Here is a 25,321-nt window from a genome sequence, read left to right as displayed (position 1 = left end):
TTAAATGGCTTGCCCACAGTTACACTGCTAAGCCACTGGCAGATCTCTGATCTGAACACAGGTTTATCTGACTCCTCATCCCACCAAAACCTACAATAAGCCAGAGGCTTTGGTGCTAGGGGGTGGAGAGGGAAGATGATAGGCATACACATAGGGATAGGGAAAGTGAAAAAAGTGAATAACATGTAGAGATTGATTTTAGGACCTGTTTTGTTTGTTTTTTGTCGGTCATGGGGCATGAACTCTGGACCTGGGTGTTGTCCCTGAGCTCTTCAGCTTAAGGCCACTGCCCTACCCTTGGAGCTACAGCACCACTTCCAGTTTTCTAGTGGTTAATTGTAGATAAGAGTCTCTTGGTCTTTAGTGTCAAGCTGGCTTTGAACCGCGATCCTCAAATTTCAGCCTCCCAAATAGGTGGGATTACAGGCATGAGCCACCATTTCTGGCTAACCTGAGGATCTAATGGAGTTGAACTTAGCAGAGCTAATAGCCCATGAATAGGATTAGAATATATAAAGCAAACACTAAGACCCATCAAGGTAAAAGACAAGTGTAAGACAGAGAGGAGCAATCACCATCACTCTCACTACCACGTTGGCTTATTTACATTTAGAAAGTACTTCTTTTTTTGCCAGTTGTGGGGCTTGAACTTAAAGCTTGAGCACAGTATTTGAGCTTTCTCAAGGCTAGTGCTTTACTACTTGAGCCACAGCACCACTTCCTGATTTTTTGGTGCTTGTAATGAGGAATCACATCCAGGAGTTTGTGCATGCTAGGCAAATACTCTACTACTTGGCCATACCCTTTGGAAAATGTTTCTAACTGTTTCTACCTTGTGGCTACACTGTGAGCTAGTGAGGTCAGGCATTATTCCTCCACTCATTTTTTTTTCATAAAACAGAGAATAAGTGGAAGCTAAATTTCTGAGAACTCAAACAACTTACCCAAGATTTAAAACTGAGGCTCAAGTCTATATTTCATGATTTCTAACTCAGAGTTCTTGCCCTAGTGCTGGGAAAAGGATGGGGAGAAGTGAGTGATGAGTCCAAGAAAAAGGGGATCCACAGACTGAGTAGAGTATGGCAAGTCACAATAGACAAAACAAGCTGATACTGTTTCATTCCCTAAGGTAACAGATTTGGGGGGGCCAGGCCTTACCGGAGATTGTGAGACTTCTTTTTTATTTCATTCCAACACAGATTCATGGCTGATGGTTCCAGGGGGGCAACGGCACCAATAGAGCCGTTTAGCAGCTGTGGACTTAGGCAAGGGTCCCCAGCACCATCCCAAGGAGGCCCAGGGGCAGCAACGGCAGCTCTAACCTAGAGAGAAACACAGGCATTCTGTGATTCCTCGTTCTGTGCCAACCCATGGGTGGGACAAAAGTGAAGGAGGGTCGAAAAATCCTTGTGTCGTGTGTGTGTGTGTGTGTGTGTGTGTGTGTGTGTGTGTGTGTGTGTGTGTGTGTTCATGGGGAGCAATATATAAAGACTATATGGCATTATTCTCTGCAAGGTCAAAGTCAGTCACACAGATATACTTCCTATTGTTATTATTACTCTAATTGTTAATTCTACCAGGACCACTGACCAGAGGGGATCCTGAAAGTGCTTTTTTTTGCCTGTTTTCTTTTTCTTTTTCTTTTTATTGTCAGGGTAATGTATAGAGGGGCTAAAGTTACATTCGCCAGATAGCAGGTGCATTACCTCTCACACATTGATACCCCTTCTCATGTTTTTTTTTCCCCATTTCCTTCCCCAAACCCCTCCCAATCATCTTGTTTTTTCCCCCTTCCCTTCTGAGAATGTTTTTGGCATTAGGTAAGAAGCTAGTTCTGCACATTGCAGAAGGATTGAGCGCTATAGACCACCCAGGACTACATAGTAAGACCCCATCTCAAAAAGGAGAAGAAGAAGAGGAGGAGGGGGAATAAGAAAGAAGAAGGTGGACAGTCGGGAGAAACAGCAAAAGGGGAAGAGAAGTAAGAAATGGAGGAAGAGGAAGAGGAGGAGGCAGCCAGAACTGGCACAAGGTAGACAATTATCGCCTTCAAACTAAGTTATAGAGTTACACTCCACGCTCTGGGTTTCCTGAACCTTTTATAAAATAAAACTAAGGAGCTACCCCATAAAAGCTCAGACAGATAAAAAACCATCTCAGATTACCTTAATGGTGGGTGTCCTACCTCTCAAATGGACCTGGGTCTTAAGGTCATCTCCCTCCAACTCCCTGTACCTCCCATCTTATGAAAAGGGGTCATGAAAGGGAAATGGATTGAGAAAAAAAAACTAAAGGAGTATCCTAGATCCTGATAGCAAGAGGACAAGCCATGAAGCATGTTAGTGTCTTGCCTTCGGCTCTCTGACTCACAGTGTGTCACTGGGAGCTTGATAAGGCCCTGTCTGAATATTTCTAGGACTAGGAACATGATAACTAAGGAGCTACCAACAGCACAGCACCGAGCATACAAGGTCAGGTGACAGAAGTAGATGGAGGGAAGAGGAAATCATTCTGGAAATCTCAGTCTGGCTGCTCCAAATCAGTTTTGGGAGACCTACATGCTTGCCTGCCTGTTTACTACTGGCCTTCCTTATAGAAATAAGCTAGCCCTGCTAGTGACTGAGACTTCTGCAGTATCTCCTCCCCATAAACCATAACTCCCTCCCAACAAAGACTCTCCAAGCCTATTTAGAAAACCTATCACCTCGTCGAAACCACTAATCTCAGGCACATCATGAACGGAAACTGAGGTAGCCTCCAAGTTCCAGGCACCAAGATCAGAGCTTAGATCCTGTGGCCTGTAAGCTGACCCTACCTGTGCTGCCTGGGGAGTACATGGCAGGATCAGGTAGCTCCATGATTAACCCTCAGCAGGAATTCGGACCCAGTGTCTGGTGAGCTGCAGTCAGGTTGAGTCGTGAGCTGCTCTGAGCAAGGGCAGCTAAGGGAGGCAGGCAGAGTGGAGCCAGGCCAGGAGGAGGGAGCTGTCACCCTGTTTGTTTACTGACCCCCCAGGAATCTGGAGGGGGCGGCTATGTCAGGGCCTGACCAGTGAATCAAAGCTTTGTTCCTGGGGAATTCCGGCTCTCTCCCAACTGGGACCAACACCACCAGCTCCAAAATAGCACTCCCAGCCTGGCAAGGATGGCGGGAGTGAGACTTGGCATTCCATGATTTTGAGGAGAGCCTGCTCCTATTGATTAATTTTTCCTTTCCATGAAAGACCCCAAAGCTCTTTCTACCTCCAGGCCCCATTACTCCTCTGAAGTGAATGAAAGAATTTGGCCACTTTGACAAATCACTGATAAGCAACTTCTCTAAGACCTGGCAGGAGGATGTGTTTGGGAATAAGCAAGATCCTCAAGAAAATCACTCAATAGGCCTACTGAGACACCTGGGACAGTGCCATAAAATGGCAGCATCAGGAAGCTGGGGTATCACAATCCTGAATTGGATGATCTTTCACAAGTCCAGAGTCCAGAAGGTTCATCAGTGCTTATTGTAAAAACAAAGGAGTGCTACACACTACCTTTGAGAGAAAAAAATATAATCCGCAGATGCTGAGCACAGATCAAAATGGATGATCTTATAATCCTATGGGCTTGCCTGCCTGCCTGCCTGCCTTCCTTCCTTCCTTCCTTCCTTCCTTCCTTCCTTCCTTCCTTCCTTCCTTCCTTCCTCCCTCCCTCCCTCCCTCCCTCCCTCCTTTTCTCCCTCCCTCCTTTGTTTTTTTTGGGGGGGTGGTACTGGGATTTGAACTCAAGGCCTTATATTTGCTAGGCAGACTTTCTATCCCTTGACCCATGTCTTCATCCCCTTATGAGTTTCTACAGGAGAGGAAGACAGGACAATAGAACAGAGTAATCCTGTGCAGGGAGCCAGTGTGACAGGCACTGGCCTGTGCTATGCTAGGCGGGGCTAAGGGAAGCCCTTTTCCCTGAGCCAGAAACCTAGAGGCATCACTACTTCTGGAAATAGGCACGCCTCTCCCTCTCTAGCAGACTTGCCTGGGGGAAAGGTTAACATTCCAAAGCTGGGCCCTCACCCCCCAGTATTTTGGGAAAACACTTTGTTTTTACCAAAGAAGAGTTCTGTTCCCATCCTTATTTATCTCCCACAGTCTTCTGGGCTTTCCACAGTCCACATTGTTTCCGTGCTGAGGCCCACCTACAGGAATAGTTGGAGCAGCTGCCTGACCCTTTCTAGGGGTCTGAGTGGAGCCAACTAGGGTGGCAGGGGATGACAGGCTGGGAGTGGGAAGTGGCACTAGTTTCAAGCTGCAGCTTCTCTTGTGCTGAGGTAACTGAGCTCATGCCAAGCTCTCAGTCTTCTGGACTAGAAAGGTCTCATCGTTAGAAAAGGCTTCCTTGAGACCTAGGCATGACCAAGCTATCCTAGCTGTGTCGGGTAAAGTACTCACAAAGAGGACAATAGACTTGAGAGGAAGTCAATGCCCTGAGAGCGCTGCCTAGAGGTTGGGAGGTATGGCAGAAAGAATCCACGGCAATGGAAGGACCTGTTTTTTTCCTAATCATGTTTGCCTAGGGCGGCCAGAACTGGCATCCACCCTGCTTAGTGGGCCCTTTGGGTTCCCCAGACCAATGCCTTTCCTTGATCTACAACACCCCCACCCCAAACACACACACACACACACACACACACACACACACACACACACACACACAATGAGTGGTAAAGATGGGTTTAAAGGATGCTCCATGCTATCTAGGACGAATTATGTCAGTACAGAGTATTCCTAAGCTAATTTAGGAAACTTGGGCACCCCAAGTGCACACACTTATCCCCTCTCCTCTCTTTCTCCACCAATCTCTCTTTTCCTCTTACCTGAGGCTGAGGGCTGGTGCTTCGGAGGCTGCTGCTGTGCTGGAACCGGTCAGCAGCCCGCCACTCATGACATCGTGGGAAGGTATAAGGGCATCCCTGCATGACCATAGGTTGCATCAGAACCAAGGCTCATGGGGAGGTGAGGACAGGAAGTAGACAGACTATTGATCATTAAGCACCTAGAAGATTAACAAGGACAGTTTTATTTTTTAATAGCAAATTATTGTATTTTATTCAAGTTTTGGGACACAATCAAATGGTTTCCAAACCTGTCCTTCCTTCCATCCCCACCCCATCTCAGTGGTGGTGATCAATGAGTGTACAACTTGAAATGGAAATGCTGGGAGCAGTGGGATTTGTTTTGAATTTTAAAAAATGTGTGATTTCAAACAGGAGAGAAAAGAAAGATTGGAATATATACCATATATATATATATATAACAGCTAGAAACAATTTTTATATTTATGTCCAAACGGGGGATTGATCTGTATCTAAATATTATATATGTATTTGTTCTACCACTTGAGTCAAACTTCTGCTTCCGGCTTTGGGCTGCTTAATTGTTGCCAAGACTTCAATGGACTTTTCATGCTTGGGCTGGTTTGTTATCTGCAGATCTCAACCTCTTCAGTAGATAGGATTCCAGGTGTGAGCTACTGGCACCCTGAGGGCTTTATGTATTTGGTTTTTGTTGTTGTTGTTGTTGCTTTTATTTTTATTTTTATTTTTGGCAAAGACAGTTTTAGAGTCAAGACCAAGAAAAGACCTATGTGCTGATGTTGCATGCCTATAGTTCTAGATACGTAGGAGGCTGAGATTGGGAGGTTCCAAGTTTGAGGCTGGTCTGGGCAGAAAGATTCTTTCTCAACATATAGCTAGGTGTAGTAATATGTGCATATCTTCTCAAACCACATAAGAGATTCATATTGAAAGGATTGTGGTTGGTGTCAGGCCAGTCTAGGCAGAAAAATATTTAAGTCTCAGTCTCCATGGTGGAAAACTAAATGCAGTGGCATGCTGCCTGTGATTCTAGCAATGATGTGAAGCCAAAAGTAGACAAATCTCATGGCTCAGGCACATGCCTAAGCAGAAAGGGAAACTATATCACAAAATAACCCATGGACAACAGAGATGTACCTTGGCAGTATCATACTAGCTTAGCAAGCATGAAGCCTCAGTACAAATAAAAGAAAAATAAAGACTTATGAATCCTGTATCATCTCACAGATGCATGGACTAGTTATGTAAACAAGTACTCAAAGCTTACTGATCTATCAAATAGTTCTTTCCAGGTCACCACATCTCAATAAGAGTTTAATTATTGGTCAAGGGAGTATTTATTGTTTGTTATGCTTTGTGTTAAAGCCACAAAGATGAATCAGTATTGGAGATTTGTGTAGGAGGCAGTCAGGTAAGCTAATAATTATAAAAGAATGCTTATGTGGTAAATGCTGTCACTGAGATTGGACCACAAGGTGAGGGGAGTGCCAGAGGGAGGAACAGCTAACTTGGAGACGACACACAGATTTAGAAACATTGCCTATGACATAAGTCTTGACAGATGAGTATATCTGCTTGCCATATAAGAGAAAGGGAGGAAGGGAGCTTGGCCTCCTCAGAGACTGACCCACCTGAGCAAAGGCTCATGTCCTGAAGTCATATGGCCAGAGTTTAGGTGGCACATGGAGGAGCAAAAACATAGGGCCTGCCCCCTATGAGTTCACATAGAGAGAAAACAGAAGGAAAATAATGACCTTAAAAAAGTTCTTTGATCAAAATAGAAGTATTACCTGGGTAATAACACACACCTGTAATCCTAGCTATTCTAAGGATTGTGGTTTGAAGACAACATGAGCAAGAAAGTCTGTGAGATTCCAATAGCCAGAAAAAAAAACCAGAAGTGGAACTGTGGCTCAAGTGGTAGAGTGCCTGTATTGAGAAAAAAAATAAAAGCTTAAGGATAGCAGCCAGACCCTGAGTTCAAGCCCTAGTACCAGCACAAATAAAAAAATAGAAGATGGGCCGGGAGTTTGGCCTAGTGGTAGGGTGCTTGCCTAGCATGCACGAAGATCTGGGTTCGATTCCTCGGTACCACATACATAGAAAAAAGCCAGAAATGGTGCTGAGGCTCAAGTGGTAGAGCTCTAGCCTTGAGAAAATCCAAGGACAGTGCTCAGGCCCTGAGCTCAAGCCCACGACTCGCAAAAAAAAAAAAAATAGAAGAGATGGAGTAAAGAGACAGATGAGGTTTAAGTAAGTTGTATTAGGTTCTGTTAAGAAGTTTCCCTAAAGGATATATACTTGAGATAAGTTGCAAAAGGGAAGTGGGGTTGCCATGAGATAGAGGACATAAAGCAGAACCAGAGCATTCCAAATAGTACAAAACGAAAATGCATGGTGTGCTCTGTATGATCAGAGAACAAAGTAGGTGTCTTTTGAGGCATAGCAGAAGATAAAGCTGGCAAATGAGGCTGTCGTCAGATTGGCCCATACCCTGATTAACAAGCCTAGAATTCTAGGCTTTATCTTTTTAGAAAGATGCATTGCACTCAAAAACTGACACATTGAATTGAAACTCCTCTGTATGAACACTTAAGGAGAATAAAATAAAAAAATTAAAAAGAATCAGAAGCAAGAACCCGCTGCCTGCCATGAAGAAGCTGATGGGATAGGTAGGCAATAGAAGGGATGGAGCAGTCAGCTCAGTGCTGAGACACGCTGGACAGGTGAAAATCAAGGCGGCTTCAGTGATAATTGGATGTGAAGTGAGGGACATGAAGGAGCCCAAGTTTCTAATTTGGGAACTGGTTGGATAATGTTGCCAACAGCAAGAGCAGGAAGATAGGAGAAGGAACAAATTTGGTATGGTAATGGGTGGAGAACATGATTACATAATAAGCTGTGCTGGAGACATAGTTTTGCATCTCAGCAGTTAAGGTTAGGGAAGAAAGGCTATCAACAAAACTTTTAGAGGTATAAAAACAATTGAGAAGCCAGGAATACCAATAGCTCTTAGTTGCTGTTCTAGCTACTTAGGAGGCTAAGATCTGAGGATCATGGTTTGAAGCCAGCCCAAGAAAGAAAGTCCATGAGACGCTTATCTCCAATAAGCTACTCTGAAAAAAAACTGCAAGTGGCACTGTGGCTTAAGTTGTAGAGCACTAGTCTTGAGCACAAAATGGCTCAGGGGCGCTGCCCAAGCCCTGAGTTTAAGCCTCAGGACTGGCAAAATAATTAAAAAATAATAAAATAAAATAAATGGATGGTTTAATGAATATACACAAACATCATGAAGATGGTGCTTACAGATGGTAAAGCCATCTCTTTTAATTATTAGCAAAAATAAAACCTGATCCTAAGGACAGGAACTGGTCATCTTTGACACTTGATACTAATGATCTAAGAGCCACCATGTTTAGACTCTATTTAAGTAGCTCCAGACATTTCAAGTATAAGTGTCCCTTCTTTGTGTGTGTGTGTGTGTGTGTGTGTGTGTGTGTGTGTGTGTGTGTGTGTGTGTTACTGGTGCTTGAACTCAGAGCTGGGCACTTCCTTTTATATTTTTCTTCTCACAACTGGCCTATTACCACTTGAGCCACACCTTCAGTTCAGGCTTTTTGATGACTAATTGGTGGTGGGTCTCCTGGACTTTCTTGCTCAGGCTAGTACTGAACATTGATCCTCAGATCTCTACCTTGTGCGTAGCTAAAATTACAGGTGTGAGCCATTGGTACTTGGCTATAAAGGCCTTTTCTTAAAATTAAAAAGAAAATCTCACTTCACCCACTCATTCCCACAATAGTAAGCTGTACTTTTAGAACTGCCAGAGTGAGAACATCACTCTTACATTTAGATCTGTGGTCTCATTTCAACTACTCTTCCTTTGCATCAGGGGTCCACAAGCCAAAACTCCAGGACTATTACAAGTTATGAGGGTCCAAGAGTTTGTGTTCTGAAAGGTACTTTCATAAAGTCAACATCCCTAGAGATTACATAGTTATGTAGTTTCACATGCCTACAAAGATCCTCAAAAAATAGCAGAAAAGGGAGCACCTCTGTACTTATACACAAGTGTACAAAAAGTTGGTAACAGATTCTTGTGTGTGTGTGTGTGTGTGTGTGTGTGTGTGTGTGTGCCCATTCTCAGGCTCTGAGCCCATTTCTGGGCACTATTCCTGAGCTATTTTGTCCTCAAGGCTAGTGCTCTACCACTTGAGCCATAGTTCCTCTTCTGGCTTTTAGGGTACTTAATTGCAGGTAATGGTCTCATGGACTTTAATGCCTGAACAGGCCTCAAACTTTGATACTCAGATCTCAGTTTCCTGTGTAACCAGGATTACAGGCCTGAGCTAATAGCACCTGGCTGGTCACTCAATTTTTTTTAAAAGTTTTCTTATGGGCCAAGAGTGTGGCTAGTGGTAGAGTGTTTGCCTAGCATGCACAAAGCCCTGGGTTTGATTCCTCGGTACCATATAAACAGAAAGAGCCGGAAGTGGCTCTGTGGCTCAAGTGGCAGTGCACTAGCCTTGAGCAAAATATGTCCAAGGACAGGACAGTGTCCAGACTCTGAGTTTAAGCTCCAGGACTGGCAAAAATAGTTTTCTTATGAATGTGTTATTGGCACGAAATCTACACCTACCCTCAAGTTACACTTCAATTTTTACATAATGTATACTGAATGGTGTAATGACTACTTTTGGCCATTCTTTCTCTCACCTTTTGTATGCTCCTTCATTGCCTTCTCCTCCAAACATATTGTCACTGGTATTCGTTTTTAAGCAGTCCTTTGGTTGTTTAGAGGTGTTACACCTTTGGATTCCACGTTAAGTCCACTATCCTTTAGTTAGTTTGTGTGTATATGCATAAAACCTGTACATGTTATCATGTATTCTTGTCTTTTTAAATCTAGCTTCTTCATGTGGGAGAAAATATGCACCACTTATCTCTCTAAGCCTGGCTTATTTCAGTTAAAATAGTTGTTTTCTAGGTTCATCCCTTTTCCTGAAAATGAAATAATATGATTCATTGTAACAGATGAGTAAAATTTCATGGAATATATGTACCACATTTTTTGAGCCACTTCATCTGGGCTGTCTCCATAACTTGGCTATCACAAATAGTGCAGCAATGAACGTGGATGTGCAAGTGTCTTTACTGTATAATATATATTAGTGTACCTCTGGCAACCATAAATGTTACATATAATCACTGTTGTATAGTATTCCACTGAATGGTTTATTTTATTAATTTATTTTTGCCGGTTGTGGGGCTTGAACTCTTGGGCCTGGGCGTCGTCCCTGAGCTCTTCAGCTCAAGGTTACTGCCCTACCCCCTTTGAGCTACTTCTGGTTTTCCAGTGATTAACTGGAGATAAGAGTCTTTCAGTCTTTAGTGTCTGTGCGGGCTTTGAACTGCAATCGTCAGATCTGAGCCTCCTTCCTGAGTAGCTAGGATTACAGGTGTGAGCCACCGCTGGTGGTAGTAGAAGATGATACAACTTTCTTCTGAGCCATTTAGAAGTAGGTGCTACAAGCCTGAAATTGGTTATGTAATTTTAATTCAGGAATTATCAATATCTCAGCACACTTGCCAGTGTTATATATTTCTATTTTATCTGCCTATTTTCTGACTGAAAATGACATCTTGAGGGTTATTTTGCATTTCTTTAATTAATAGATTTAATCCCCCCTCCCACATTTTACTGGCCATTTGGATTTCCTCTTTTATGAAATACCACTTTTTGTCCCATTCCAAAAGGCAATTTCTCTATTGGTAATCCTTCTTCCATCTTATTTCTCTACTGCCAAGATTCCAGGTTGAGGTTTCACCAGCCAAAAATAAAATAAACCCAGCAATCAGAGAAGTCCTAACTTCTAATCCCAACACAGGCAGGCAGAAAAGGATAAATGCTTTGGGTTCCATAGTCACTATTGTCATCTTTCACACTTTGCTCCTATTATTACCTCAAGTAATTTCACCTCTGTAGGCCTTCATTTGCTAATTTGTCAAATATTAATGATTAAGGGGTGTGGGTGCCAGATGTCAAAACACTATTATTCCTTCTCTCATGTGTTTGTAATCTGCTGGGCTATTGCTCCTTAGAACATTGTGACAAAGTTCACATGGCCATAATTATCATCCCAATTTTATGAGATAAAGATGCAGAACTGTAAGTAAACCTAGGCCTCCCGATTCCTCTGCCTCCTCCCCTGTCACTTGCACATACTGATCTCTCTAGGCTTTCTTTATATTTGCAGAGACTCTAAGGAAAAGGAGGCAATTCAGATTTGACCTTCAAACAGTGACATATAGGAAATAAGACACAGAAATTTAAGGCAGAAACAATTCCTATTCTGTGTGGGACCCAGAATTCATGCTATAAGAAGTCACAGAGGAGTAAATGTTTACTCCTAGATAGAGGAAATTAGGTTGGATTTATGGTAGAGATACGTTTGAGCTAACATGAGACATTTGACTTGTCATTGAATGGAAGGTGCTTTTTAGGTGGAAATAGCCTTTAGGAATGCTGCTAGATATCAAACTGTGGCTTTTAGAAATACAACATACTAGAAATATGCTTGGTTCTGGAAGACAAAAACAGACTTTTCATCAACAATTCAGGAGGAAATGGGGCCGGGAGTTTGGCCTAGTGATAGAGTGCTTGCCTAGCATGCAGAAAACCCGGGTTTGATTCCTTGGTACCACATACAAAGAAAAAAAAAAGCTGAAAGTGGTGCTGAGACTCAAGTGGTAGAGCTCTAGCCTTGAGAAAGTCCAAGGAAAGTGCTCAGGCCCTAAGCTAAAGCCCAGGACTGGAAAAAAAAAGAATTGAGGAAGAAAGACAGTTTTTCTGGGAAATCAAAGAATTGTGGTTGGGGCATGTTTGTAATCCCAGTATTCAGGAGGCTGAGGCTAAAGGCCAACCTGAGCTACATAGTGAAACTCTAGCATCGATTTGATAAAGAACAAGATTCTTGGCTCATGAAGAACAAGATCCATGCTAGATATTTACGTATAGTCTATACATGTTTAAACACAATGACAGGCACAGTACGGATACATAGTGAATTTCTCATGACTTGAAATTAGTTAAGTGCAAAGGTCCTTGATTTTTCTGGATAAAATTCAGAAGAAAGGCTTTAGGTATAGGTTTACTTGCATGCATCTAAGGCAATGATAGTATTTGAAAAAGGTTGAAAAGCCAAACAATTATTTAAAAAACCTAAATTCTCATTATTGGAGGACCAGCTTGATACATAATAATATGCCCCTACAATGGAATTCTATATAACTCTTTAAAACAGAATTAACTAGGGGCCAGGAGTTTGGCCTAGTGGTAGCGTGCTTGCCTAGCATGCACGAAGACCCGGGTTCGATTCCTTGGTACCACATACATAGAAAAAAAAGCCAAAAATGGTGCTGAGGCTCAAGTGGTAGAGCTCTAGCCTTGAGAAAGTCCAAGGACAGTGCTCAGGCCCTGAGCTTAAGCCCAGGACTGGCAAAAAAAAAAAACAAACAGAATTAACTATTGGACCAGGCATGGTAGTACACATTTATAACTACAGCTACTTGAGAGAAATATTGATATGATCATGTTTCAAGGTCAGCTGATGGGAGGAAAAAATGAGACTCCATTTTTACAAACACAGTGGGCATGGTGGTACATACCTGTGCTCTCACCTATATGGGAGGCATAGATAAGAGAATTACATTTCAGACCAGCCCTAGGAAAAACCATAATACCTTATACAGAAAATAACTAAAGGACTTGGGCAGGTTCAAGTGGTAGAGTACTTACTTAGCAATCAGGAAGTCCTGATTTCAAAGCCCAGTACCTCCAAAAATTAAAGAACATAATTAACTTTTTATGTGTCAGTGTGGAGTACCACATATATGTGAATATATGTATGTGTGTATATATGCTTGTACACATATACAATGTATTGGGTATTGAATCCAGGGCTTTATATATGCTAAGGTGTACCAGTGAGCTACATTCTCAGTCCTTTTTCTTTGCTAAAGAGTCTCTCTAAGTTGCCTAGTTTGGCCTTGAATTTGAGATCTGCATGCTCCCATGCCTGTCTAAGGCAAAGTTTTAAATAAAAAGAAACCAGTGTAACATAGACATTCACAAGACAATATGTTAGAAATGAACTTTACAACTTAGGAGAGGGTAGGGGAAGGGAAGTGGGAGAGAAACATGGGAAGGGGTAACAATGTTTGAGAAGTAATGTACTCACTACCATACGAATGTAACTGTAAGCCCTCTATACATCACCCTGATAATAAAATAAAATTTAAAAAAGAAAAAACATGAAAAAACCAATATAGTCTATATTTCTGTACAAAGAAAGACATATGCTTGTATTTGCAATAAAATACATTTTAGAAGTGTATAACCTATTACCACTGGAAAAGGGGAACTGAATGGTATATTAATGAAGAGGGGAAAGAGGAAATATAATCATAATATTCAGTGCATTTTCTACAAAATCAAGAAAATTAAGGATAGGAGTGTGGTTGGGAGGGATAGGGGAGAATGATGAAAGAGGTGGCTCTGACCAAGATTCATTGCCTTTATATACTACTTTGTTAAGAGGCCATTATTTTGTACAATTACATGAACATAAAAATAAAATTTTTTAAAATGTAGAGTCTCTCTTCCTTTTGGGATCTCCTCCCAAAAGATAAGCAATGCATTTATAAAAACTGCATAAAGCATATATGTAAAGCATATTGGGTTATAATAAATTAAGTCTTTATTACACTTATAGACACAATAAACAAATAGACATAAAAGCCCTGTGTCTTCAAGGGAGTGGAACTAAGGAAGGAATTCAGAGCCTGGGGACTATTCCCTAGCTTTTTTACCTAAGGTTTTGCTCTACCGCTTGACCCATAGTTCTAGTACTGGCTTTTTGAATGGTTAATTAGACATGAGTATTTTAGACTCCTTCTAGGGCTGGCTTTGAACTGAAATCCTCAGATCTCAGCCTCCTGAGTAGCTAAGATTACAGGTGTGACCCACTGGTAGATGGCAGAAGAGACTGTGTGTGTGTGTGTGTGTGTGTGTGTGTGTGTGTGAATTTCTTTTTCTTTTTTTTCAGCCAGTCTGGGCCTTGAACTCAGGACCCGGCTCTGTTCCTGAGCCTCTCTATGCTCAAGGCTAGAGCTTTACCACTCGAGCCATAGCATCTGGCTTTATCTGTAGATGTAGTACTGATGAGTTGAACCCAGGGCTTCATGCATGCTAGGTAAGCACTCTACCACAAAGTCACATTCCCAGCCCTTAGGTGAATATCTTTTTGTGCTGATAAATTTTTGAACCCTGTGAAATACTACTTTAAAACAGCTGTTACCTCCCTTCTTCTCCAGTCCCTTCAAAATGACAAGGAGATCTTCAGCTGGTATGTTAGTTCACACCTACCATGTTGCATCTTTACATATGTTAAGCAGTCTACATGCATTAATTTACTTCATCATCCTGGACAGCCCTAGGAAGTAGTTCTGTTAACCACAAGTTTCAAAGAAAATGGGAGGCACAGAAACCATGGCTAACTTGTTTCACTGTACCATTATACTGCGAATATGCTGAAGAGCCAGGTTTTGCTTCTGTAAACTCTAACCCAGCCATTTAGACAGTGCAGTCACTGACCTTCTAGCAAGTAGAGTTTGGGCTGTGGACACAAACTCAGTCATGGCACTACCACACAACATTTAGGAGGAGGCAAGGTGCAGGGAGGCTGAGGTCTCCACTAGCACCAGGCCAGTAAACTCTGCAAAACACTTAGGTGACCAGTATATCAGAGAAGTAAAATTCTATCCAACTTACATAATTTGAGCCCTGACCTTGCCCAGTGCCTGGAGATCAATAAATATTTTTATTTAGTATTTTACTACTTGGGCTTGAACTCAGGGCCTCATGTTCTTGCTTAGTGCTATTCACTTTACCACTTGAGTTCCAGCTTTTTGGTGCTTAATTTAAAGTAAGAGTCTCATGGACTTTTCTGCCTAGGTTTTGAACCATGATCCTCAGATCTCAGCCTCTTGATTAGCTAGGACTATAGGCACAAGCCAGCCAGCACCTAGAAACAGATTTGAATGAGCTTTTTCCACCTAAAAACTGGGTATCAGAAACCCTCACTACAGAAAAAGACTTCCCAAAGTGACAAGGCTACCCACTACAGTATTGTTTGCAAAAGCACAAATTTGCAAGCAGCTTCCATATCCACCAGGAGGGGACTGGTCAGTGGACTATGTCTGGGAAACAGTGCCGCATGGTCATTAAGGGTACAGGCACAGAGCCAGGATGCTCATGCTTGCATCTGGCTCTGCCACTTATAGCATAGATCTGGAAAGCTCCCTATCCTTACTGTGTACCAACTCCTAGGTCTATAAAACAGGATAACAAAAAGACATGCCCCATGGCCTTGTAGCAAGCATTCATAGTGTCTAGCATGTTATCTAGTATATTAGACTCGCATACAGTAGAATGTTATATAGCTGCTAAAAAGAAAATGGTAGGCCTATATACACTGGCTTAGCAAATGTTAAATATATGTAAGTACATATTAGGTAAAGCAGAAAAAATGCCAGAATACAATGTCTAGTAGAAGTCTTATATAGGAAGAACATGTTTAAAAATCCATGTGTGTATACATGGAGAAATAAAACCCAGACAGATACCAAGAAAACATTAATTTTTCAGACTAGTATGAAGGGATTCTCTCTTTTTAATATTTAATTTTTTGGTGTTGAACCTTTGGCTTGAATTCAAGATCTGGATGTTATCCCTGAGCTTTTTTCACTCAGGGCTAGTGCTCTGTCACTTGAGCCACCGCTCCACTTTTGGCTTCCAAGTAGTTAATTGGAAATAAGAGTCTCACGGACTTTCCTGCCTGGGCTGGCTTCCAATTGTGATTCTCAGATCTCAGTCTCAGTTCCTAGAATTACAAGCATGAGCCACCAGGGCCCCATTTAACTCCCAGTTTGACATTCTTTTTTTCTGGCCTTTTTTCTTTATTGAGCTGGAGTAATTACATACATAATCATTTTTACATTCACACTGATAAGGATCATCATTCTGATTTACAAAGTTCATGAATAATGAAAAATACAAAGACTTCAAGTTTTTTTTTTTGCCATTTGTGGGGCTTGAACTCAGAGCCTGATCACTGTCCTTGGACTTTTCTCAAGTCTAGAGCTCTACCACTTGAGCCACAGCACCACTTTCAGCTTTTTTTTTCTTCTATGTATGTGGTACCAAGGAATTGAACCTCGGTCCTCGTGCATGCTAGGCAAACACTCTACCACTAGGCCAAACTCCTGGCCCTTCAAGTTTTACACTGGAAAAAAGTTTAACCCTTTAAACATGAATGATAAAATTATTTCTTCCTGATCAGGTGATGTGTACATTTCTTTCCTGTTAGTTTTACCTGGGATTCTCCTTTTTACTTTAGATTTTATTTTGTTTAAAAAGTCTTTGTTCAGCGGGGCACTGGTAGTCCATGCCTACAGTCCTAGAATCCTAGCTACTCAGGAAGCTGAGATCTGAGGATCATGGTTTAAAGCCAGCCAGGGCACAATTATCTCCAATTAACCATCAGAAAACTGGAAGTGGTGCTGTGGCTCAAGTGATATAGTACTGATATTATAGTAAAGACTTTAGGATAGAGAGGTGTGGGAATACAGCAGTGGGATATGGGAAGAGAGCCCCATCCCAAAGGGTTTACAGATACCTCTTCCCAGCTCAGGGGAAATGCCTAGTTATCTCCCCACTCACAGCATGGCTTTCCACCCAACAGTAATAAAGGAGACACACCTGTTTCATTCATTCCACATGCCATTGTGTGTTCCTAAAAACAGCTCCTATGTTGTAAATGAAAGGTAAGGTTCTTTTACTTGTTTGTTTTCTTTTTTTTTTCCTGGGCTTGGGCTCAGGGCCTGAGCACTATCCTTGGGTTTTCTCAAGTCTAGAGCTCTACCACTTGAGCCACAGCACCACTTCTGGCATTTTTCCCCATATATGTAGTACTGAGTAATCAAACACCGGTCTTTGTGCATGCTAGGCAAGCACTCTACCACTAGGCCAAACTCTCGGCCCCCTAAAGTTCTTTTTTGCATACACTTAATGACCAAATCAGAGAAACCCTCCTTTATTTACAAATGGAAAACAGGAAATATATTACTAAAAAGATTGTCAAACAATTTTAAAAAATTAAATGCATCTGCCAGTGGGGAAAAAATCAGAGATGCATCCCCACAAGTGAAATTTTTATTGTAAAAACCAATTAATGAAGTTGTAACCTTTCTACACTCTAGTCTGATTATAAGTTAGTAAACCATTAGGAGAACAAAGTGACAATAGCTCCCATAGGTCATAATCTGTGAGGGGACAATTTCACTCCAGATTACTTCTTGATGGGAAATAATCACAAAGGAACACCCACACAACAATGATTACAGTACCCCTGTGACAGCCTCAAGCTAGAAATAGCCTAAATGTCCATCAATACCAGAGTGCGTAAATGAATTATGATATGTTCATAAGTAAATCAGTGAAAACTCATTCAATTAGAGTTCCATGTTATCCTATGGTCACATTTTTTTTGCCAGTCGTGGGTCTTGAACTCAGGGCCTAAGCACTGTCCTTGGGCTTTCCTCAAGGCAAGCACTCTACCACTTGAGCCATAGCACCACTTCCAGCTTTTTTCTATGTATGTGGTACCGAGGAATTGAACCTACGTCTTTGTGCATGCTAGGCAAGCACTCCACCACTAGGCCAAACTCCCGGCCCCCTATGGTCACATTTTTACAAATATAATATTATATTTGAAAAAAAAGTTGTAGAAAAATACATAATATACCACTGATATGAACTTTTAAAGCGTTTGCAGCAGCATACGTTGTTGAAAGGAATATGCATATGTTGTAAAGTATGAATAAATGCATGGCAATAAAGAATATCATAACCAGAATGCTGTTTACTTAATGGGGAAGGAGTGTTGGTTATGACGAACAGCGGCTGGGAACTCCGTTACTGACCTTTCTTCACCCAGGTGTTAGGCACTCTGATTTTTCTCTTTGCTCTGTTAAATACAAGATATTTCATGACAATGTTCTTGAAAATGTAACAAATCCCATGGTAAAATGAAAGTTCATTTTCAAATATAACAAGGTACTAAAAGAAAGGCCTTGAATACAAATATTGCACTGAAGATTAAAGGATTATTTCTTAAATTTACCTTATTTTCCTGGGTCTACTTTCATAGGATGTAATCTGCTAGAGAACCAGTGCTTGGATTCACTCAACTGGGAATTCAGAGAGAATTTCAGAAACTTGCCATGATAGGGAAGAAAAATTTTATTTACTAATTGAGTTTTCATGTGTAAAAATACATAATTGATAGGTGGGTGGCTGGCTCATGCCTGTAATTCTAGCTACTCTGGAGGCTAAAATCTGGGGATTATGGCTCAAAGCTACCCCGGCAAGAGAGACTGTGAGACTCTTACTTCTAATTAAATACCACAAAAGCTGGAGGTGGAGCTGAGGCTTAAATAGTTGAGAATTAGTCTTCAGCAAGAAAGCTTGGAGATTGCAACAAGCCCTGAGTTCAAGCCCTAGGATTGGCGTGCGCGCACATACACACGCACGCACGCTTCATCAGGCAGATTCATTTCACAATTTTTTCATGTGACTGATTCTCTGCTTAGTAGAAATTCCCCCAAACGATGTCTACAATATGCTAAAATGCTTTAAATACAGAAAATTATTCCCTGGTCAAATGAGTTTTCTATATACCAGGTTGAACAAAATTACATGGATTAATTCATGTTAGTTCTTTATGGGGCCTTTTATTTATTTATTTAATTACTTACTTACTTTTGCCAGTCCTGGGGCTTGGACTCAGGGCCTGAGCACTGTCCTTTGGCATTCTTCAAGGCTAGCACTCTACCACTTGAGCCACAGCACCACTTCTGGCTTTTTCTGTGTATGTGGTACCCAGGAATCAAACCCAGGTCTTCCTTCATGCTTGGCAAGCACTCTACCACTAGGCCACACTCTCAGATCCATATGGGGCCTTTTATATGGTTTGTTTTCGTTGTCACTGTCCAAGAGGAGCATTTAGTTAAGTATTTTCAAAAATTATTGGACCACAGAACCTCTCTCTGTCTCTCTCTCTCTCTCTGTCTCTCTGTCTCTGTCTCTCTCTCTCTTTCTCTCTCTCTGTGTCTCTCTCCACACACACACACACACACACACACACAGAGCAACACTTAAAACAGAATCTATTAACATTCTCCCAGAATAGTGTTGTGCAGAACAGTGCTTTGGTAAATGCTGTTCTAGAAGGATTTACTTGCTATTTTAGATGCCAGTGTGTTTCAAATCCTTTCCAAGGGAAGAATATAGTTTCACGGCATAATTTCCACTGGCTAACGTTTCTCTGAGTGTTCCCAGTAAGTTTATAAAGCTGTGTTCTTAGGCTTCATTAAAATATCTATTCTAGCTGGCATTGTAGCAGATTCAACACCAGAAACCACTGAGCATTTGATGTGTTATGAGGGTTGCTTCCCATATGTGTTCTCTGCAGCTGGCTATTGCGCTTTTGCTAAGTTTGCTGCTTCAAACTACACTCTCCTTCTGTACATGATAGCCAAGTGAAGGGTTTTCCAGGCAGGAGCTCAAAGCTTCTTAGGTCGAGCAGATGCCTGGAGAAACAAGTCTTCCCATGTCCCCTTTGTCCCCTTTGTAGTTAGCAGGAAGCAGGACTCCAACACAGAGGCCTGCCCACGCTGGGGAAAAGGAGCTACATCTTCTTTCAGGGACAAGACATTTACTTCAACTTCAAGCACTTCCTTTTGCAGGGCTGGGGCTGGATAGCTTTGTTAGAATGCCCTAAGAGTCTTCCGAATTACCTGCTTCCCCCCTCCCCAACCTTTTGAGAGAAAAATCTCCTAAGGTCTTTAGGTTCCACAGAGCCCTTTGGAAAGACAATTAACTCAAGGCTCTTTAATCTAGAAACAACAATTCTTTTGAAAAAGTCAGTCACTAAGGTGAAGTAGACTTGGTGAATTCCTTTGTTCTTTCAACCCATCAAAAAGAAAATATTAGAGGAAGTATGTTCTCTACATGACAGAATGCACCAAGCTCTCAGCAGCTGTTAATATCTTTCCTCCTCTGCCCCTCCTTAGCCACCCTATCCCTGCCACCTGCTTAGATCCAGGAGGTCTGGCTACCAAGCTGCAGAATGACGAACCTCAACTACCCACCCAGTCCCAGGCCCATTCACCAGGCTGGGGCATACAACCTGAGTCTGGGAAGGGTGGAGAGACAGTAGAGGGTAATGAAGTGTTGGATTCCAAGAGAAAAGAGCCCTATTTCAAGCCACTCCAACCTAGATTGTCAAGAGTGGAATGACGACTCCTGGTTTATAGGGATTAGGAGAGAATACAAGTGGGGAAATGCATCAGGGAAAATGAAAGAAGTCAGCATAGTGAAACAGAGAGGAGATAAGTCTTTCAGACCCAGGTTCTTAGGTCAGAGCCCAGTTTACTTCAGGAAAGAACTTCCGTGTCCAGTCTGGTAGCTGGAATAGGCATTTGCCTAGTGTATTTGCTGGCAGGTCCCGTGTTTTCAGTCTTCTTCCTTTCTAGCCAATGTTTTCCATGCACCTTCCCTTCCCATTCACCAGGAATTCTATCTACCCTTGGACAAAAAAGCATGGCATTAAGCACCTAAAATAAATAATATTCCTCTCTTATTGAAGCAACATATCATGCTCTTATTCATTTTTTTTTTCAATCCGTTACTCAAATTGGCTTGAATTCCTATTCCTGGGCATCTTTTTTTTTCCTTCATGAATCCAAGCAGTGAGTACTTCATTATAAGCATTTTTAATGCAAGTTTTCCCCCAAAGGCACACATAAACAGACAGGCAGACAGGCACACGCACATGCACCCTCACACAGTACCTCGGGAGCTTTTCCTCCTTCAGTCATCTCCCTTCTGCCAGCTGAACAAGGGTGAGGCTGGAAAATAATTTCTCTGTGGCCTACCTTCTGATTCCGGCAGGTCTGAGAATCAGGCTGGAAGCTGAGAGGCTGGGGCTGCTTCTGTGAATCAGCAAAGAAGTCACTGAGACAGGGATGCCGACAGCTGCTGTGAGCACACTCTCTCTGTCTCTCCCACCTCTCTGCCCTCCTCCTCCTCCTCCTCCTCCTCCTCCTCCTCCTCCTCCTCCTCCTCCTCCTCCTCCTCCCCTCCCCCTCCCCCTTCCCCTCCTCCTCCTCCTCCTGAAGCTGCTCTGTGTTGCTATGCAATCATCACCAGGACTAACAGCATCATTCCGACCTCGGGCAAAGATACCCTTGACTGGGCAAATGCAGAAAGAGCAAGGACAGTTTACTAAAACTACCAGAGCCAAAGCAGCTCTCAGAGATTTCAATTCATTAGAAGCAGAGCAGGGAAGTGGAAGAGCCTGGGAAGAAGCGAGAGAGGGAGAGAGGGAGAGAGGAGAGGAGAGGAGAGGAGAGGAGAGGAGAGGAGAGGAGAGGAGAGGAGAGGAGAGGAGAGGAGAGGAGAGGAGAGGAGAGGAGAGGAGAGGAGAGGAGAGGAGAGGAGAGGAGAAGGAAGGGGAGGGGAGGGGAGGGGAGGGGAGGGGAGAGAGAGAGAGAGAGAGAGAGAGAGAGAGAGAGAGAGAGAGAGAGAGAGAGAGAGAGAGAGAGAGAGAGAGAGAGAGAGCGCACTACTGGAGAGTAGGACAAAAGAACCCCAAGGATCAATACAGGCTGCTGAGCTGAGTGAGGAGCCTGAACAGCCCCAACTTCCACAAAGCTAGCACAGAGTCCAAAGCAACTTGAGAGCCAGAACTGGCAGGGGCCCTTCAGCAGACAGTCCAGGATTCAGTTTCTGTGCTGGGGGATGAAACATTGTGCTCTACAGCTGCCATTGGCATTGGTACTCAAGATACAATCTTGGACACAGAGCAGGCTGCCAGTGACCTCTGAGTTCTGTAACTCTTTTTAATCTTGAGATGGAGGGGGAAAATACATAATAAATAGAGGAAAGGAAAAGAGCCTTGAATGACTTGAGGGAATAGATTTAGCTCGCCCAATGATTTACCCTGCTTTTATCCAGACCAGTCAGTAAGCTCCTCATAGCCACTTTTGCATAACATTTGAACCCCAGGAGATAAGCCATGCTCAGAAAGACAAACATCACATTTTCATTAACATGAGGGATTTTCAGCGAACAAAAACAATAATACTAGTACATGATAGGAAAAATGAAACTGAGAGAAGAATTGGTAGGAGAAAGAAGAAGAGGATAGCTATTTTTTTAAATAGTATACTAAAACCTTTTAAAACTTAAAAATTGGATGGGGAGAAAAAAGGTAAAAGAAAGAATAATATAGATGAGGTGAATTGGATCATATTATTTGTATGTTTGTAAATATCATAATGAAACCATCTTTATAAGCTTGTTATGCTAATAAATGTTCTTTTAAAAGGTTCGACCTCCAAAATGCCTGAGAGACCTGGGAGAAGCCAAGATCATGATGAGTATTTTATATGCCTTCACTGAGTACCCAGAACAAAGCAGGTTACTTGATACATATGTGTTGACATGTGTGGATATACAGAGCCACTAAGTCTTGGAACCAGAGCAAAGGATGAGACATTCTTATCTTCTCCCTTCCTTTCTTTTTTCTTTCTTTTTTTGTCTGTTATGGGACTTGGACTCTGGTCCTAGGCCTTGTCCCTGAGTTCTTCAACTCAAGGCTACCACCTTACCACTTGAGCCACACAGACACTTCCGGTTTTCTGGTGATTAATTGGAAATAAAAGTCTCATGGACTTTTTAGTGCTCCAGGCTGGCTTTAAACTGCGATCCTCAGATCTCAGCCTCCTGAGTAGCTAGGATTACAGGTGTGAGCAACCACACCAGGCTTTTCTCCCTCCCTTTCTTAGAACGGAGTATGTATGAGAGAAAACTTCACTGATGATCCACCAAACACTCTATGCTCTGCCAGTACTGCAGCTTACGACACAAATTCCTTTTTGGTCCTGAGGATCTAGAACTAGTATTTAGAAACAAAATAACTAAGGATTGTTTTAGAGTTGCAAATTTTTCCTTTTGTGATTTTTTTGCCAGTCCTGGGGCTTGAATGCAAGGCCAGGTTACTGTTGTTTTGTTTAAGGCTACCACTATACCACTTGAGTCACAGCACCACTTCCGGCTTTTTCTGTTTATGTGGTACTGAGGAATTGAACCCAGGGCTTTGTGCATTCTAGGCAAAGACTCTAACACTAAGCCAGATTCCCAGTCTCTTGTGATCTTTTAAGGAAATGGCAGGGCTGGGAGTGTGGCCTAGTGGTAGAGTGCTTGCCAAGCATGCACAAAGCTCTAGGTTCAATTCAGGAGTACCACATGCACAGAAAAAGCCAAAAGTGGCACTGTCACTCAGACACTAGAGCTCTAGCCTTGAGCACAGAGAGGTTCAGGGACAGTGCCCAGGCCCCGAGTTCAAGCCCCAGGACTGGGAGAAAATTAATGAAAATAGCATTCTTGTTTTTTATTTTAAAAGATTTATTTAAAAGGGGAGTCTACTACTACTACTGTACAATGTCAATGTCTTGGTAAAAGTTAGAAAACAACCATAACATTAAATAGTAACATATGATCTTTCATTCCATATGTTACCTACATAGAAAAATATTTTACTTCATAGTGGAATGCAGGCAGATCTGAATGAAATTTTTATTTTTACTTGACAAATATTGTGTAATATGTTTATAGAGTATAGCACAGCACTTTTATGTCTATATATATTATAGAATGTGTCAGTCCAGATAATTAACATATCATTATGTCACCAATTTGTCACTTTTACATGGTCAGCATGTTCAAAATCTATTCTTTCTGTGGTTTTGAAATACATAATACATTATTATTAACTGGGGTCACATGGTTCAATATTATCATTATTGAAGTTTTCATTATTACTATTATTGAGAAACTTCCATAGGAAGTAACTAGTGTGTATGTGAGTGTGCTTTCTTTAATATGGTATCTGAAAATGTTATGCTGCTGGTTTCAGTAAGTGGATAGAAATGTCTTGATCTCCTCTTTAAAACAAGTCAAATGGAATTGGGCATGGTGGCATGCCCCTGTAATTCCAGCACTTGAGGGATCGAAGCAAGAAGAATGGGAGCCTTTTTAAAAAGAAACCCAAAGAGGAACACGCTTCCCTTCTCCCAAGCTTTCAGAGCTATGTGAGTGGCCTCCTATCTGTCCCAAGGAGTAACCCTGCTCCCATGTATAGAAAAGGCATTGCATTTCTGAGGAGTCTTTCTGAAGCACATTCAACTTCTCAATCTCTATTCCTTCAACAGAACAGTTATTAGCGACTAGCTCAGCACAGGCCTGACCCTGTACTTGGCTTCAGCAGAGACCTGGCACTGTCCAGACCCAGGGCCCTAGGAGTCTTTTACAATTGACTTAGAATGACTTGAGGGGGAAGTTGGCTAAGAAGAAAGACCAGAGGGAACATTCTGAGAAATTGTTCAGGCTGGCACAGACATAGAATGACTATGACAGATACACCCCAAACACAGGGGAGCCTGACTCATTGCCTATCATTGGCACCAGTCACTAGTACATCCCACAAAACCATTGTGAAGACCTACAGGGAGGAAGGACAGTGAGCCTAATGGGGTATGTGTTCCTCACTTCAGTGGAAGTAAGACTTTTCTGGATCACAACAAGCACTTAGAGGCCTGGAGGTGTGGCTCAGTCCTAGAGCATATAGGACACACAAAGCCCAGAATTCAAGTCCCAGTTCTACCCGAAGTGAAAAACTAAGAAGCATTTGAAATAATCTTTTTCCATTTCCTTTTTTTTATTTTTAGAGAAAGCATTTAGACTGCAGATACGAAAATACTCCATCTGGCCAGGAGTGTTGCCTAGTGGTAGAGTCCTCACCTACCATGTACAAAGCCCTTGGTTCGATTCCTCCGTACCACATACACCAAAAAAGCCAGAAGTGGTGCTTGGCTTGAGTGGTAGAGTGCTAGCCTTGAACAATAAAAAGCTCGGGGCCAGGAGTTTGGCCCAGTGGTTGAGTGCTTGCCTAGAATGCATGAAGACCCGGGTTTGATTCCTCGGTACCACATACATAGAAAAGAGCCATAAGTGGTGCTGAGGCTCAAGTGGTAGAGCTCTAGCCTTGAGAATGTCCAAGGATAGTGCTCAGGCCCTGAGCTCAAGCCCAGGACTAGCAAAAAAAAAAAAAAAAAAAAAGCTCAAGGACAGTGCCCAGAGTTTATGCTGAAAAAAAAATAGTACATCAATTTCCACGTGAATAATCATGCTGCGGGGTATAATAAAACACTCATCACAATATTTTCCTGTAGAATATCAGAGTAGAAGAGCTATTCCCCCTTCATTTCTTCCATTATGGTTTCTAAGGGC

The 25,321-nt window shown here is 42.2% G+C and overlaps 1 protein-coding gene across 2 annotated transcripts in view; it reads right to left on the bottom strand.

The window, feature by feature from the left end:
• The window catches only part of Drp2 (dystrophin related protein 2), a 54,999-nt gene extending 33,684 nt beyond the window's left edge, over window positions 1-21,315 (bottom strand). The window contains exons 1-4 of one of the 2 annotated variants that reach the window (XM_090327225.1): window positions 21,186-21,315; window positions 20,821-20,961; window positions 4,846-5,024; window positions 1,159-1,322 (exon numbers count right to left, since the gene is read on the bottom strand). In XM_090327225.1, coding sequence (XP_090183351.1) covers window positions 1,159-1,322; window positions 4,846-4,962 — 281 coding nt within the window. In that variant the 5' untranslated portion in view covers window positions 4,963-5,024; window positions 20,821-20,961; window positions 21,186-21,315. The remainder of the gene's footprint in view (window positions 1-1,158; window positions 1,323-4,845; window positions 5,025-20,820; window positions 20,962-21,185) is intronic. The other variant, XM_090327226.1, reaches the window with a different exon arrangement.
• Between the last annotated feature and the right edge of the window lie 4,006 nt (window positions 21,316-25,321).

This window comes from Megascapheus bottae, chromosome X, assembly GCF_031878675.1.
Source record: "Megascapheus bottae isolate mThoBot1 chromosome X, mThoBot2.hap1, whole genome shotgun sequence".
Lineage (NCBI taxonomy): Eukaryota > Metazoa > Chordata > Mammalia > Rodentia > Geomyidae > Megascapheus > Megascapheus bottae.
Note: the sequence above shows the minus strand (reverse complement) of the source record. Positions and strands in the feature narration are given on the sequence as shown.